Source organism: Ranitomeya imitator, chromosome 1 (assembly GCF_032444005.1).
Source record: "Ranitomeya imitator isolate aRanImi1 chromosome 1, aRanImi1.pri, whole genome shotgun sequence".
NCBI lineage: Eukaryota > Metazoa > Chordata > Amphibia > Anura > Dendrobatidae > Ranitomeya > Ranitomeya imitator.
Genome location: NC_091282.1, coordinates 1,136,770,418 through 1,136,786,136, shown reverse-complemented (window position 1 = coordinate 1,136,786,136; position 15,719 = coordinate 1,136,770,418). Strand labels below are relative to the sequence as shown.

The window sequence follows — 15,719 nt, the reverse complement described above, 5'->3', positions numbered from 1 at the left end:
GATTTAAAAAAAAATTAAGTTCATGGGGATCCTGACTCTCTTCCCCTGCTGTCAGAGAAGAGAAGGATCAGTAGAACCGAAATCCAACTGCCAATGCTGTTGTTCTCCCTGGTGATATGTCACCCGCTCTTTCACAGAGAATGTTGGCCAAATGTTCCTATTTATGGGGTAGACAAAAGAGATACTGTAACTGTTGGTCAAAAGAACCAACAGCTCTGTAATGTGTATTGGGCCCTTACAGGACCTGAAGTTCCTCCATTCTTCGCCTCATAGGCAAATTTATATATCTTTCCAAGTTTTTACGGAAGCACTCGTCACCAGAACGCTTGTCATCATATGATTCTATATGGCTGTGCACATATCCAATTTTTTCTTCGGACAGAAAAAAAATAAGGCAGCATGTACTATTTGTCTCCCATAACAGATGGCACTCGCCAATACATGTCTATGGGTCTGTGGAAAAACTTGGACTACATTCTGACAACATCCAAGAAGAATGGTGAAAATAAACACTTTTTTAAATTCTCCATATCCGTGAAAATCAGATCGTACTCTGATCACACGCTGATCATACTGTGATCAGATTGTGATTAGCATAATTGGATAGATTTTCTTGGAGAGAAAAATGGTCATGTGGCCCTAACTTTAGTGTGGTGTGATATTTTTTTCCCTTGTAGTCCAAGATAGATTACAATGTGACACTTGTCATTACTACATTACAGGTTGTACAAGGTGAAATACAGGAAGGTAAGTATCCAACATGCCAAACTAGAAGTATGGAAAACTATAAAAATCAAAAAAGCTAATTTACAGTATCTATTGAAGGTAATGTCATGAGCAGATATGAGCAAATATCTTCAGCTCCCTCCTTATTCATCAAGCTATAGCGCTTACAGAAGAAGCTGCAGCGGGAACCCAGATATATGCAGAGCTCCCGATAATCAGGTGTCCGGTGCCGCAGCTGCATGTGTCGCGGCTGTGTGAAAGCCATATCACAAGCATGGAGAGCCTGTATGTTGTGCCTGTCACACAGCCGCGACACGTGCAGCTGCGGCGCCGCACATCTGATTATCGAGAGCGATCCAGGTATCCAAGTTCCCACTGCAGCTTCTGCAGTAAGTGCTATAGCTTGCCAAATAAGGAGGGAGCCGAAGTTATCCCCTCATCTCTAGTCATGATTAACTTTTTATATTGAGAAGATAATTTTATTCATTGTACATGAAATTTATCTATGAGAATCAACTTCAATTTAGCCAACATAACTCACTTTACCTGGACTAACAAGAAATAAAATGTGCAAATTAATTTATTCATTATGGGTCAATAAACCTGAGTGTCATAAATTTATGTATATGGTAAATGAAAGAAATGTAGGTTTCTAATGAAAAATCTAATTACTTGCTTGCAAAAATGTAAATTAAAGGGTGAAAAGATAACAAAACACAGTAGGATTAGGACATTGTCCGACTGAAATGAATTAGGTAATGATGGAAGATGGAAGACATGTGCATTTAATGTTTTCACTGAAAGCATTTTCTTACCTTATCATTGACAACACTTTTCCCATCCCAGGCCCATCCTCTCTTTGTAAAATAGTTAACAGTGGCAAATTCTATCAAAGCTGAGAAGACAAACGCATAACAGACAGCAATAAACCAGTCCATAGCGGTAGCATAAGCTACTTTTGGCAAAGAGTTTCTAGCGCTGATACTGAGTGTTGTCATGGTCAAAACAGTTGTGACACCTAGAAGCAAAAAAACAAAAATCAATCAACGTCTTTGTAGAATACGTGCTTGTTCCAAGACGGTTAATAATCTATCAGTTGAATCTTTTGTGAGAAAGGAGTTCAACTTGCTTATACACAAATAAAATCAAGATAATAAAGAAAATAAAATGAGAAAATGAAAAAATGTAATAATGCGAAATCATTAGACTATAAATTATTTATTCAAACTTATAAAGTTAGTCACTGTTAGGCCACGTTCACGCGGCAGGATTTGGGTCAGTATTTTATATTAGTATTTGTAAGCCAAAATCAGTAGTGGAACAATCAAAAGAAAAGTACAATAGAAACACGTCACCACTTCTACATATTTCACCCATTCATGTTTTTGGCTTACGAATACTGATGTAAAAGACTGACAAAAATACTACCATGTGAACATGGCCTTAAGGCCCCGTCACACATAGCGACGCTAAAGTGATCCCGACAACGATACGACCTGTCAGGGATCGTTGCTGCGTCGCTATGTGGTCGCTGGTGAGATGTCACACAGTGCGATCTCCCCAACGATGCAGCAGCAATGCGGCGAACTGTAGCGACCTGTAGAACGATGCTATTTCATGATGATTCAATGGGACGTCCTGTCAACGAGGTCGTTGGTAAGGTGTCAAACACAGCGATGTGTGCTACCCAGCGGGACCTCAACGATCAAAAAATGGCCCAGGCCATTCCGACACGACCAACGATCTCACAGCAGGGGCCTGGTCGCTGCTACGTGTCACACATAGCGAGATTGCTACTGAGGTCGCTGTTGCGTCACAAAACTTGTGACTCAGCAGCGATCTCGCAAGCGATCTCGCTATGTGTGACGGTGTGTTTACACTGTTAGGCCAGATTGGCAGAGATTATTTTGTTTTGTGTAAGAGACATATTCTAATCTTTTTTTCTTCAAGTGCATGGTGCTCCCCAGCCTTCCGGATGCAAGAAATGTATTTTTTATCTGAAAATAGCAAACCTGCATGGAACATTAATGATCTAAATTCCATGGTAGAAAGGCACACATTCAAAATAGAGAGTTAAGAATAGAACGGGACTTATAACTTGAAAATAATTTGGCCGCGTCTACCCTAAATGTCTGGTCAATCACTGGTTTTTGGAATTCACCTAAACATGGTTGATTCTGATGAACTGAAAAAAGAGAGAGGTGGAAAAAAATAAAATAACCAATCTGCTGCAAAACTCCATTTTTTGTAGAGACCTTACTGATACATATTTGCTTTGATCATGCACTAAGATTTACACATGTGCAATTTTTGAATATTATATATAAAAGATCATCTATTATGCAGTATCTGCTTTTAAACAATATAATTGTTTTATATCAATTATTATCTTAACAATCTTTTTTGCTAATTAACTTAAATTAACACATTTGTCTACATTATTACATAATATGTCAATTAATGGATACCTTGATCTGCCCACTACTCGCATTCCAACATTGTCTGTTCCACTACCAATCTCTACTTTTAGTTACAGTGATAATGACTCCTCAGAGGGACATGAGACCACTGCAGCCAATCACTGGAAGAAGTGGTTTCATTTTATTTATGTATTATGGTTACTTATATAGCGCCATCATATTCCCAATGCTTTACATACACTATAATCGCTGGCCCTTTTGGAGCTCTCAATCTAAATTCCCTAGCATTATATCTTTGGGAGAAAACGGGAGTACCCGGAGGAAACCCACGCAAACATGGAATGAACATACAAACTCCTTGCAGATGTTGTCCTTGGTGGGATTTCAACCAAGAATTCCAGTGCTGCAAGGCTGTAGTGCTAACCATTGAGCCACCATGCTGCCCTTAGTGGTTACTCACTACAGTCAGTGATTGACTGCATCCACCACATGTGTTTGTCATGGGATATTATCGAAGCGGACTCATGCATGTTTTCTATTATTGTGTCACTGGAAAACACACTTAAAAAACTCCTCTCCTCTATTTTGAAACCAGGGATTTTATCGATTTTTAAATTATAAATTTTACTAAATAAATTATTAGGGTAAAATAAGAAAAAACAAGAATTCAGACAGACTAAAACTACTACCTGAATATAAAATGTTTCAATCATAAGGGCGGTTTTAAATAACATTTTTTGCAGTCTCTGGAATTTTTTGCAACTTTTTTTTATCATGCTACTAATTCCTCCCCCCTTTCCTTGTAGATTATAAGTCCATGTGGGCAGAGTCCTCACTCCCACCAAACCCGTCTGTCACTTAGTCATGTTTAGCTGTACTTGTTTTGCACCTTACTATGTGTAACTAAATGATTGTTATGTACTGTTTTCAAATATACAGCACATAAGAAAATAAGGCTGCTATAAAATATAGTTTGCAACAGCTTTCAAGTGTTTTCCTTAGGCTTCTTTATAAAAAAAAATACCAAATACCAGTGAATGAAAAAAATATTTATGGGAAGAAAGTCTCAAAGGTATTTTTAAGGCATGCTTTCAATATCTGTTGTCCAATCTTTTGTAATGATAAACTGCTGAGTGATAGGATTATTTTACCATTTATATCATGTATGCTAAGGAAAGAGGACAAAAAAATGTATATGGGTGAATTTGCTTTGGCAGACATTTCCTAAACTGCTTCTAGAACAAAGCATGCCGCCAGCACTTGACCATTATCCCCTGGTCTCAGAGTGGACCACCCTGTCCTTGAAGTCCCTCAATCCCAGTGCGGCCATTGCATGAACACTGTTTCCCAGTCCATGAGTGACCTAACTCTGATCTTAAATCTTAGACCAGAGTGTCTGAACTAAGCCCTAAAGTAGTGTTAGAGTACTTGACCCCTGAAGTCAGCAGCTGCAGTATCAGGTTCTTCCCAAGAATGGTACTTGGCAGCTACCTGCAGCACAAGTCTGACTTCACTACTAGAAGGACCAGTGAACACCAAGGTAGCTGCTTAGTTATGCCTTTTCTGGGTAGGCTCAGTCCTGTGGCACAGTGTGTCCACAAATCTAAGTACGCTGGGTTTAATAGTCTACTTGGCCCAGCTATGACTGTAACAGGAAACTAGTATGGAAAACATCAAATTATACTTTTGTGTTAAACTATTGTTAGGGGTTGAGTTCCCGCCTCTGCACAGGGGGAATCTCGAGCCATCTCCGCTGCGGTCTCCCATTCTTCTCCTGCCGCAGTCGAGCCTGCTCAGTGGAGGCGTCGGTTCCATCTTCTCGCTTCGTCTGATACTGTGCAAAGGGTTACTGCTGCCTTTCCAGGTTCTGCCATTGTAGCCAGTACTGGTCAGTGGCGAGCAGACATCTTTGGGACTAAGTCCTACTTTTCCCCTTCTGAACATACCCAGGGTATGATCTCTCATTGGAGATCAAGGGTCAAATGCTCACGTACTGCAGCAACTCCCTTTTGTCCTCTAGGAAGGTCCTGAAGTTGCTCAAGTTCTGTGGCAGCCTCCCATTGGTCCTTCTGGGAAGGTCCTGAATTTGCTGCAGCTATAAAAGGTTTGCATGACTGCACGGCCATGCGCTAGTATCAATCTATGCTATGTGCTTTGTGCCAGTGTGGTCTTGTGTGTATGTATTTAGGGCCCCGGCTGAAATAAGCTCCTAGAATACCGGCACCTCTGATGAGGAGCTTTGTGTGTATGTATTCAGGGTCCCGGCTGAAATAAGCCCCTAGTATACCGGCACCTCCGGTGAGGAGGTTGTGTGTGTGCAAGACCACTGACTGCTATCTGCTCAGCAGTTAGCTGTGTACTCCTGTGAGTCTAACAGGGCACAGTGCTTTCTTTTGTCAGCAACTCTGTGAAGTAACAGAGTTCGCTTATACTGCCATATAGTGCCATTTGCTAGCAGCAAGTTCCTCCTGCACGGTGGACCCTGGGCTGCAAACGCAACAATAACTTCATCTATTTAATCGATGCGTTCTGCTAGCCCTAACAACTATTATATTGAGTTTCACTATGCACTTATATGAAGTCCTGCACATAGAATACAGTTCCCACTCCACTTTGCAACCTCGCATAGAGTCATTTAAACTTTTAATGATTTTTTGGACTTTTTTGTAAGATTCTATCACTCGCAGTTGAAGTGAACCTACAATAAAAATTTGCAGACCTCTTCATTCTTTGCAGGTGGGAAAACTTGCAAAATCGGCAGTGTATCAAATAGTTATTTTCCCCACTCTATCTTGAAACTCCAGTCTGAAATAAAATCTTTGGCTGACAGAGACGTTACTAATGCAGTATAACCATCTTGTGTTTTGTTGCTAGGCACAATTTTGCCATGGTGTATAACATGTGAATTGAAACTTTCTTCAACAATCTTGAAGATTTATCAGTTTGACTGTTGGAAGTCAGTTTGAAGCCCCCTAAACAGAAGTTTCTGTTTCAGTTGACCTACATATGAAATGGTGATCTTTATCACCTTTTAGGTATAATTAGTTACTGTTAGCTGGAACGTCACGGATCGTGCCGTCGTAGCGATCAAAATGCCACTGTGTGACGGTACCCTTAAACCTGAGTATAATCCTACAAATTCCCTGAATTCTTTCATGCATACTTAAAGGAATAAAAGCTGTTTTAAAATCAAAGGATAATTAAACCACATATTGATTTGATTTTCATTTTCTTTTCATTAATTCAATTTGCATTTTGTTACTTATAAAAAATAAACAATTAACGCTTTTATTTTTGAAAGTATTCCTATTTTGCAGACTTTTTTCCACATCTGCCTTAAATGTTTCCACAGTACTGCATATACACATATAAAACTTTGGAACTGCATAAAGTATGTAATCATTGCATTTATTATCCTCCCAACATTTTCTTACACAGTAAAAATAAATCTTATGTCTTGATTATTTTTCCACAGAAGAAAAGTTTAAATATTCATTAGAAGCTGTATGAAATTAATTAAAAAGGCCTGTTTTTATCACAATTATCATTATTTTGTCACTATAGTATTGTCTTATTTTGGAGGAAAGCTCCATGGTCATTATGACTGGGACATCAACGAAGAGTTTCCTTGAGTAATTTAATTAAAAAAAAATTACAATAAATAGATGAGCCGATGATATCCATAATATAAAAAGTTAGGATTTTAACATTTCTTAACTTATTATTTTTCTAAATTCTAAATAGTAACAGGCAAATTTAAGTGGTTCAAGATGTTGATGAGCAAATTGCTTAAAGAAGAATCACCCTGGCCTTGATTTCCACAAAGATATTCCAATTTTTTTGTGACTAGATTAGCACAAACCCAGCAGAATAAGAAAAAGTAATATTCACACAGCCATAGCTGGCTTCTTCCATCATGTCATGGATGCAGTCCTCACTAAGGCAACCAAAAACCCAGCAGAATAAGAAAAAGTAATATTCACACAGCCATAGCTGGCTTCTTCCGTCATGTCATGGATGCAGTCCTCACTAAGGCATCCATAGCATCTTCTTGTGCCCTGCATTGTTGGCCTCTTCTGCTAGGTGCAAATCATATGACATTTTAGAATCAAAATCTAATCAGCACAGGAGAAGTCAGAGATGCTGGGTATTGGAAGATGTTGAAGATGTCGAGCGCCAGAGGACATAATAAATGACATAAAATTTGGCCTAGTAAACACCACACTTGTGACCAGACCAAGAAGCAGATCAGGAATGGAGCAAGGCAGTGTGGCAGTCAGGTATTATTTTTTTATATATACAGTTAGGGCCAGAAATATTTGGACAGTGACACAATTTTCGCGAGTTGAGCTCTGCATGCCACCACATTGGATTTGAAATGAAACCTCTACAACAGAATTCAAGTGCAGATTGTAACGTTTAATTTGAAGGGTTGAACAAAAATATCTGATAGAAAATGTAGGAATTGTACACATTTCTTTACAAACACTCCACATTTTAGGAGGTCAAAAGTAATTGGACAAATAAACATAACCCAAACAAAATATTTTTATTTTCAATATTTTGTTGCAAATCCTTTGGAGGCAATCACTGCCTTAAGTCTGGAACCCATGGACATCACCAAACGCTGGGTTTCCTCCTTCTTAATGCTTTGCCAGGCCTTTACAGCCGCAGCCTTCAGGTCTTGCTTGTTTGTGGGTCTTTCCGTCTTATGTCTGGATTTGAGCAAGTGAAATGCATGCTCAATTGGGTTTAGATCTGGAGATTGACTTGGCCATTGCAGAATGTTCCACTTTTTGGCACTCATGAACTCCTGGGTAGCTTTGGCTGTATGCTTGGGGTCATTGTCCATCTGTACTATGAAGCGCCGTCCAATCAACTTTGCAGCATTTGGCTGAATCTGGGCTGAAAGTATATCCCGGTACACTTCAGAATTCATCCGGCTACTCTTGTCTGCTCTTATGTCATCAATAAACACAAGTGACCCAGTGCCATTGAAAGCCATGCATGCCCATGCCATCACGTTGCCTCCACCATGTTTTACAGAGGATGTGGTGTGCCTTGGATCATGTGCCGTTCCCTTTCTTCTCCAAACTTTTTTCTTCCCATCATTCTGGTACATGTTGATCTTTGTCTCATCTGTCCATAGAATACTTTTCCAGAACTGAGCTGGCTTCTTGAGGTGTTTTTCTGCAAATTTAACTCTGGCCTGTCTATTTTTGGTATTGATGAATGGTTTGCATCTAGATGTGAACCCTTTGTATTTACTGTCATGGAGTCTTCTCTTTACTGTTGACTTAGAGACAGATACACCTACTTCACTGAGAGTGTTCTGGACTTCAGTTGATGTTGTGAACGGGTTCTTCTTCACCAAATTAAGTATGCGGCGATCATCCACCACTGTTGTCATCCGTGGACGCCCAGGCCTTTTTGAGTTCCCAAGCTCACCAGTCAGTTCCTTTTTTCTCAGAATGTACCCAACTGTTGATTTTGCTACTCCAAGCATGTCTGCTATCTCTCTGATGGATTTTTTCTTTTTTTTCAGCCTCAGGATGTTCTGCTTCACCTCAATTGAGAGTTCCTTTGACCGCATGTTGTCTGCTCACAGCAACAGCTTCCAAATGCAAAACCACACACCTGGAATCCACCCCTGACCTTTTAACTACTTCATTGATTACAGATTAACGAGGGAGACGCCTTCAGAGTTAATTGCAGCCCTTAGAGTCCATTGTCCAATTACTTTTGGTCCCTTGAAAAAGAGGACGCTATGCATTACAGAGCTATGATTCCTAAACCCTTTCTCCGATTTGGATGTGGAAACTATCATATTGCAGCTGGGAGTGTGCACTTTCAGCCCATATTATATATATAATTGTATTTCTGAACATGTTTTTGTAAACAGCTAAAATAACAAAACTTGTGTCACTGTCCAAATATTTCTGGCCCTAACTGTATTTCTTATGCTTTAGTGTCTGGAGGGACCTCAAGGCATAATAAAGAACATTCTAATTGCATAAGATAAATGTGATGCGAATTGAAAGTCCTGGCTGATTCAAGTGAATTTGTCAAATTACAATTTTTAGGTCATTATTATACCAAGATCTAAATTGACAGTGATGCCTAAGTATCAGTCTTTATGTGATGTATGTTCAGCACTGACCAGAGAAACAGCTATATTCCCCAGCACAGTAATCACGCAAAAGTGCTCCAGTGTGTCGAGTGCTCAGCACAATCATCTGAAAGTATATCTATTTTCCCCTGCGCTCTGGGGGCACTTTGGTAATTTTTACTCTCCAATCATTCTGGTATGAATTTGCAATTTGTATTATATCTATATATTTTTTTTCCAAAAACAAGCACTATGGATAAAATTTACTAAGACAATCGTTGAGTCTTAGTCTTAGTCTAGAGTAGAGTTGACTTGACTCTTTTTTTCAGGACAGCTTATCAAAAATTCATTAACAGACAATATTTTTAAAGGAAACATTGGAAAACCATAATAAATCATCATGATTTTAAGTGATACACGTCTATAGTCCATAATTCTTATAAGTAGACATCAGCTGCATTCACTAAACACTGTAAAATGATAAATAAAGTCCAAATGATCTGTATAAGTTTCTTTAGCTTCAAAGAAAATCACGGACGCCTTAAAAAATCTTTACGGACAGGAAGAAAATGTCCTAATTTTTACGGACTGTTCTGGAATTTCTGGACAGTTGGCAACCCTGGTCTAGAGCAAGTCTTAATCCAAATTTGCTGCATCTCTGCTTGTTTTTGTGACCAACCCCATTTGAAAAAAAGGCGAGAGTGGCATAAAAATAATAAAGGAAAAAAATCAACAAGATTTGCAACTTCTTTTTCCCACCAGAAAACAGATTCTAGACACTTATTGATTCTCCTCCAATGATTTTGTAATATTGCTTTGGTTGGGTTACCTATTTAATTATTTTCAAATGTCTGATCAGCTAAATAAAATATAGAGTATACAGAAAATGGAAACTACAAACTCGTTGCAAAATTCCTAAAGGCAAATTATAGAATAAGATATAAATTATAGAAGAGGTTTACAACATGGGCATATTTTCTCAGTTGCTTTTTAAGAGACACTACTCAGCCATGTTCTAACACTTTGGCAGCAATGCCCACAAGGTTACAGTTGACAGCTAGAACAGTGAAGACCCCTCATAAGAAAAAGACGACTTTGTAAATAAGGTAGAAATGCTGATCTATGGCAAATTCTTTTATCACTTTTAAAAAAATGTCAAATGGAATCAAAACTAGGCAGTTATTTTTTTTCCTAATAAAGTTGGCAAAGATTATTTTTTTTATGATTAAATAACACTGGGAACAGAAAAAAGAGTGGGAGGACAGCAAACTGTAGACTTCTCTACAGAAATTCCATAATGACAAATCAAGAAGTGCAAAGCAATAAAGCAATGTTGTCAGTGACTCATTCGCTCTGGGAAAGAAAAGCGAAAAGACAAATCGCGGGTGTATGATAATAAAAGTAACAGTTATGAAGACCCCCTGGTGGAAACACATTTTTTTTGTCTTGACAACTATATGTATATGGAAATTATATCAATACTTAGTTGGTTCTTGTTGATAAGTGATGATTTGGGGTAATATACTGTGTTAGACAGGAATATTATTATATAATGGATGCATTCGTTGTAAGAAAGCTGAAGTATTCAGTGTAATTGATTCCACTAAACAGTGTTTTAAACAAATGCAGCAAAAGAAAACTTTCTGATTCTGTAAAGTTACCTGGAGTTTTACTAAAAGTAAGTGTTAGGGCTAGCGGAACACACAGAGTAAGAAAGATGTTTATTATGAATGGTGCGTTCGCATCCCGGGGTCCACCGTGCAGGAGGAACCTGCTGCTAGTGAATGGCAGCACTGTTTGGCGGTATAGACTAGCTCTGTTACCTTACAGAGCAACCGCAAGAGGGAAGCACTGCGCCCTGTTAGCCTCACAGGAGCACAAGCTTACTGCCGAACTGATAGCAGTCAATGGTTATGCACACACGCAATCTCCTCACCGGAGGTGTTGGTATTCTAGGGGCTTATTTCAGCCGGGTCCCAGAATACAAACATACATAACCACACTGGTGCAAAGCACATAATAGAATTGATACTAGCGCATGGCCATGCGGCCATGCGAGCCTTAAATAGCTGCAGCACGTTTAGGACCTTCCAAAGAAGGTCCAATGGAGTTGCCGCAGTACCTGATCATGTGACCCCAGATCTCCACTGAGAGATCTTGCCCCGGGCATGCTCAGAGTGCAAAGCAGGATTTAGTCCTAGCACCTACAAGGACCTTAGCTGCAGTATCTGATCATGCGACCCTCGATCTCCACTGAGAGATCTTACTCTGGGCATGCTCAGAACGTGAAAAGCAGGACTTAGACCCAGAAGCGTCTGCTCACCACTGCCCAGCACTGACTTCAATGGGAGAAGCAGGAAACGCAGCAGTAACTCTAAGCACAGAGTCAGACTGAGCGTGATGCTGGGATCGACATCTCCGCTGAGCAGGCTCCACTGCGGCAGGAGAAGAATGGGAGACCGCAGCGGACATGGCCCGAGATTCCTCCTGTGCAAAGGCAGGAACTCAAACCCTAACAGTAAGTGAATCAATTTAATGCAAATATAACTCAGGTCAAATTTGTATGAATTTGCTAAACTTAGAAAAATCAAAGAATTTGTGATTTACTTTGCTTTGTCTAAAATGGCTGCCTTCATGTAACACATTTTTTGCAAAATGCTGCATCAAACATAGAATGGCCACATGACCTAGAGTGAGCTCACACATCACAGTACAGCCAATCAGGAGGGACTAGCATAGCCTGTATAAATGCAGAATCAGACAATGCAGATCCCATCTGACCGATCCCACTAGATTTCCATTAGACAGATGCTAATTACCCCATATTAAGGAAAAATATCCTTCTTAACACCAAATAAGGCAATCAGGCTAGTTCATTGCCTCAATGTCTTACGTATGTCCAGACACCTAGCAACCATAACTTACACTATTGTATTCTTCAAGAAAGGCATCTAGGCCCTCTTTAAACTCCTTCATCTAGTTAAAGGGGCTTTCTAGGCATACAGTTTATTAAAGTGGAAGACATTTTTGTTAAAAAGTTCCGTTTTCTTTCTATTGAAATTTTGGTCTGATCATGTGAAATCAAGTTCCTTACAGCTACAGTCTGAAAAAAGCATACAACACAAAAATGTCTTCTGAGCATTGAAGTGTTCAGCCTGCATCTCTCAAAGTGGAAATGTACTTGAACTCTAGCACCAGTTACTGGATGTAGGAAACCTAAAAGTCAATATTGCTCTTTTAATTTAATTGATCTTGCAACATTACTTAAGATAAGAAGCAAATCAGACACTCAATTTCCAGACACAAGTTTTGGGTATTTGCCCCTCATCAGTGCAAATCAGGAGGTCTAATTTACCTGGGTAACATTTCTTCTTGTAGAGAGTATTTAGCAGGCATATAGAGAATTATAGGCAAAACAATGCTTCTGTAGGATTTAAGGAGCATGGTCTGTGCACTTCAACAAGTTTTGAATGATTGGAGATTGAGAGGAGAAGTCAAAAAACAATTCAGCATGCCACACAGAACAAGTAATCCTATCAATTTGTGACCTTGGTCAGAGGGGATGGTTCTGCCCAATTACATTCTAAGAAATGAATACATTATATGATTTATTGATTCCCTACAAAACGCTAAGCCTATGTGATGTCAGAGTCAGCACCTGAAACATTATTGTCTGAAACATTATTGATTGTAGAGGATTATCAGGAGGGCACACAATAGGTGAAGAGGGAGTAATGATAGAAGGGAGAAATTGTGTGACCTGTGATTCATCCACCTTAGAGGTATGTGAACATGTTAAGTATTTTCTCAAGGTATTTTTGCTCCAAAAACATGTCTCTTGGTATGAAAATTGCAGAGTAAATTTTTTTTGCTGTGTTAGTTTACTTGTGTGCTTTCCCCATGCATTGGAATGGGCAACAGATGCTACAAAAATGTTTAAAGAATTGTCACATTCTAAATTTGAATCTGCTTCAAATCTGCAAGAAAAAAGATTCAACATTTGCAGGAGACTTCAGGAATCTCATTCACTTTACTGGTACTAGGAAATCCTGTGGTTTTTGAGACAAAACTGCAAAACCAGAATACAACTGGTAAATAACAAAAACAATTAAAATAAAAAATAAAAAAAAATGTTGGCATAGAGAAACCATGAAAAAGCTGTAGGGCAGACACAGATCTGCCTCTTGGGAAGTGTAGTTTGTAGGCACAGAGGGAAAGCTAGCAAAAAGTTCAGTATGTAAACAATAACAGATCACAATGATGGTCAAAGATGGATACAGAAGGCTGAAAGCAAACTAAAAACAGGAAAATAAAGTTAAGAAGAGTAGTGGGTTGGGAGGAATGGAAGGTAAACAAAAATGCCGTACAGAGCCCACTTAGAAATCGGGGCTGCTGTTTTAGACCCCATAACTCATTAAGCACCGACCTTGCCAAAGCAGTTATCAAAAAATTCTTATATATAAGGCCCAAGTAAGGCACTTCCAACTATCAAAATAATCTGCAAAGAAGAAGAAAGTTTGCACACAAAAAGTAGAATAAAAATATGTTTAATAAGTTATAATAACCCATTAAAAACATTTAAAAGGAAAATTTTCAAAAGGGAAACTAAGTCATTGAAGACACCAAATGTAAATGGACAAGTGACAAAAAGGTGCCTGAAGTCAAGTGATGTCTAGTCAAATAGTAACTAATATAATATTGTAGATAGTAGCATTAACCCAAATGGTGTTATCCACTGGGTAACAACAGCAGTAATGGTGAATTTATAATAGAGATTTGGACCAAGTGGCCATAAGAAATATAGTTTCAGAGGTAGTGGTAAATATACAACGAGTTTCCCTCCTTGAAGAAGGCATACATATACATACATTAATAAGAGCATTTCAGCTGATTGGTGGGTGTGCCATATGCCGGACTTTGTATTGATGACCTAACAATTCACCCTGTCCCGTGCCTACTCTAATCTGCATTTGTTTAACTTTCATTTTATTATTCTTTTTCTATTCTTGCACATCACGTATACATTAAGCTCAGTTAAAGTGCACTTATACAATAATTGAATTGTATTATCTCGTAATTACAATGACTGGCACATGGTAGGTGTATCAATGCTCTGATAATACTTTTCGCTCAATATTTCTGCCATATCTGATTGCAATCAGTTGAATCCTGCTCAGAAAATATATTCCATGGGACAAGAGCCAATCAAGATGGTTTGGTGATGTCTAATTGCTTTGATGTGCAGCTGTATGACAGCTAGATATTATACTATTAAGAATGTTTTATTATTTAATACATTATTCAGTGGTTAAAATGAAGGAAAATGCAGTGTTGTGTCAAAAACCCATTTCTTCTGCCTACTTGTAAACCTCTGAAGATCCTTGCTCATAAATAAGCACACGAAAAAGCACTTATAATAAGGAAATTAGACATTCTAGTCCTACATTGGAAGGTTACACATATCACTTAGTCCAAGAGAATAAATGACCATCCCTTACTAAGCAGCAATAGAGAATTGCAGTCATGGATTTAGTAGCAGAAAGTATATAAATTGGTGTACACAAGAACTATTTACTTATCATTGAAATGTCATCCTTCAGAGAACTGACCAAAGAAATGGATCATTGATCACTAATACAGGAAAGAAATATATCTTGGTACCGTGTTAGCCAGTAGATAGAAAAATATTTAGAATTGAGAGTCCTCAGTGGTTGATACCTTTTAATGGCTAACTGAAAGGATGGTAACAAATTGCAAGCTTTCAAGACTACACAGGTCTCTTCATCAGGCAAACCTTTGCCTGATGAAGAGACCTGTGTAGTCTCGAAAGCTTGCAATTTGTTACCGTCTTTTCAGTTAGCCATTAAAAGGTATCAACCACTGAGGACTCTCAGTTCTAAATATTTTTGATCACTAATAGTGATTCACTATCTTACTTGAATGTGCTATGTAATTCATTTGGCCTACTTAGAAAATGCCTGATGGTGTGAGGACTGCACGTCTCCTAACTAAGCTACGTCAAACTGTGTATTTGTCCCCATAGAGATTAATAAGAACCTGTAAGAAATCAAGATGGGGTTAATATTTCTTGAAGTTGGTCGTACACAATAGGTATACATTGATCGATCCCTCTGTGAGCAGTCTTAGGGTATATGCACATATTCAGTATTTGAAGCAAAAAAAAAAACAAATACTGAAGAGTTGACAGGAAAAATGCTGCATAAAGTACCTGTATTTTTGTACAGTTTTTGATGCAGTTTTTTTATCCATTCATTTGAATGGGTAAAATCACTGTAAAAATGCCAAAAGAATTGAAATGCTGTGAATTTGAAACTGCTCCACATTGGCAAGGAAAACCTAAGTACCCTGTGCATAAATGCTGCTTTTTTTTCTCAGCAATAATACAATAAAATGCCATAAAAGGCGATCAAAACATTGTATGTACTCCAAAATGGTATCCGTAA

The 15,719-nt window shown here is 38.5% G+C and overlaps 1 protein-coding gene across 2 annotated transcripts in view; it reads right to left on the bottom strand.

Moving 5' to 3' along the window:
• The window catches only part of GABRA2 (gamma-aminobutyric acid type A receptor subunit alpha2), a 359,232-nt gene that overhangs the window by 5,565 nt on the left and 337,948 nt on the right, over positions 1 to 15,719 (bottom strand). For both annotated transcript variants that reach the window (XM_069744513.1, XM_069744514.1), the window contains exon 9: positions 1,542 to 1,744. In XM_069744513.1, the coding sequence (XP_069600614.1) occupies positions 1,542 to 1,744 (203 nt within the window). The remainder of the gene's footprint in view (positions 1 to 1,541; positions 1,745 to 15,719) is intronic.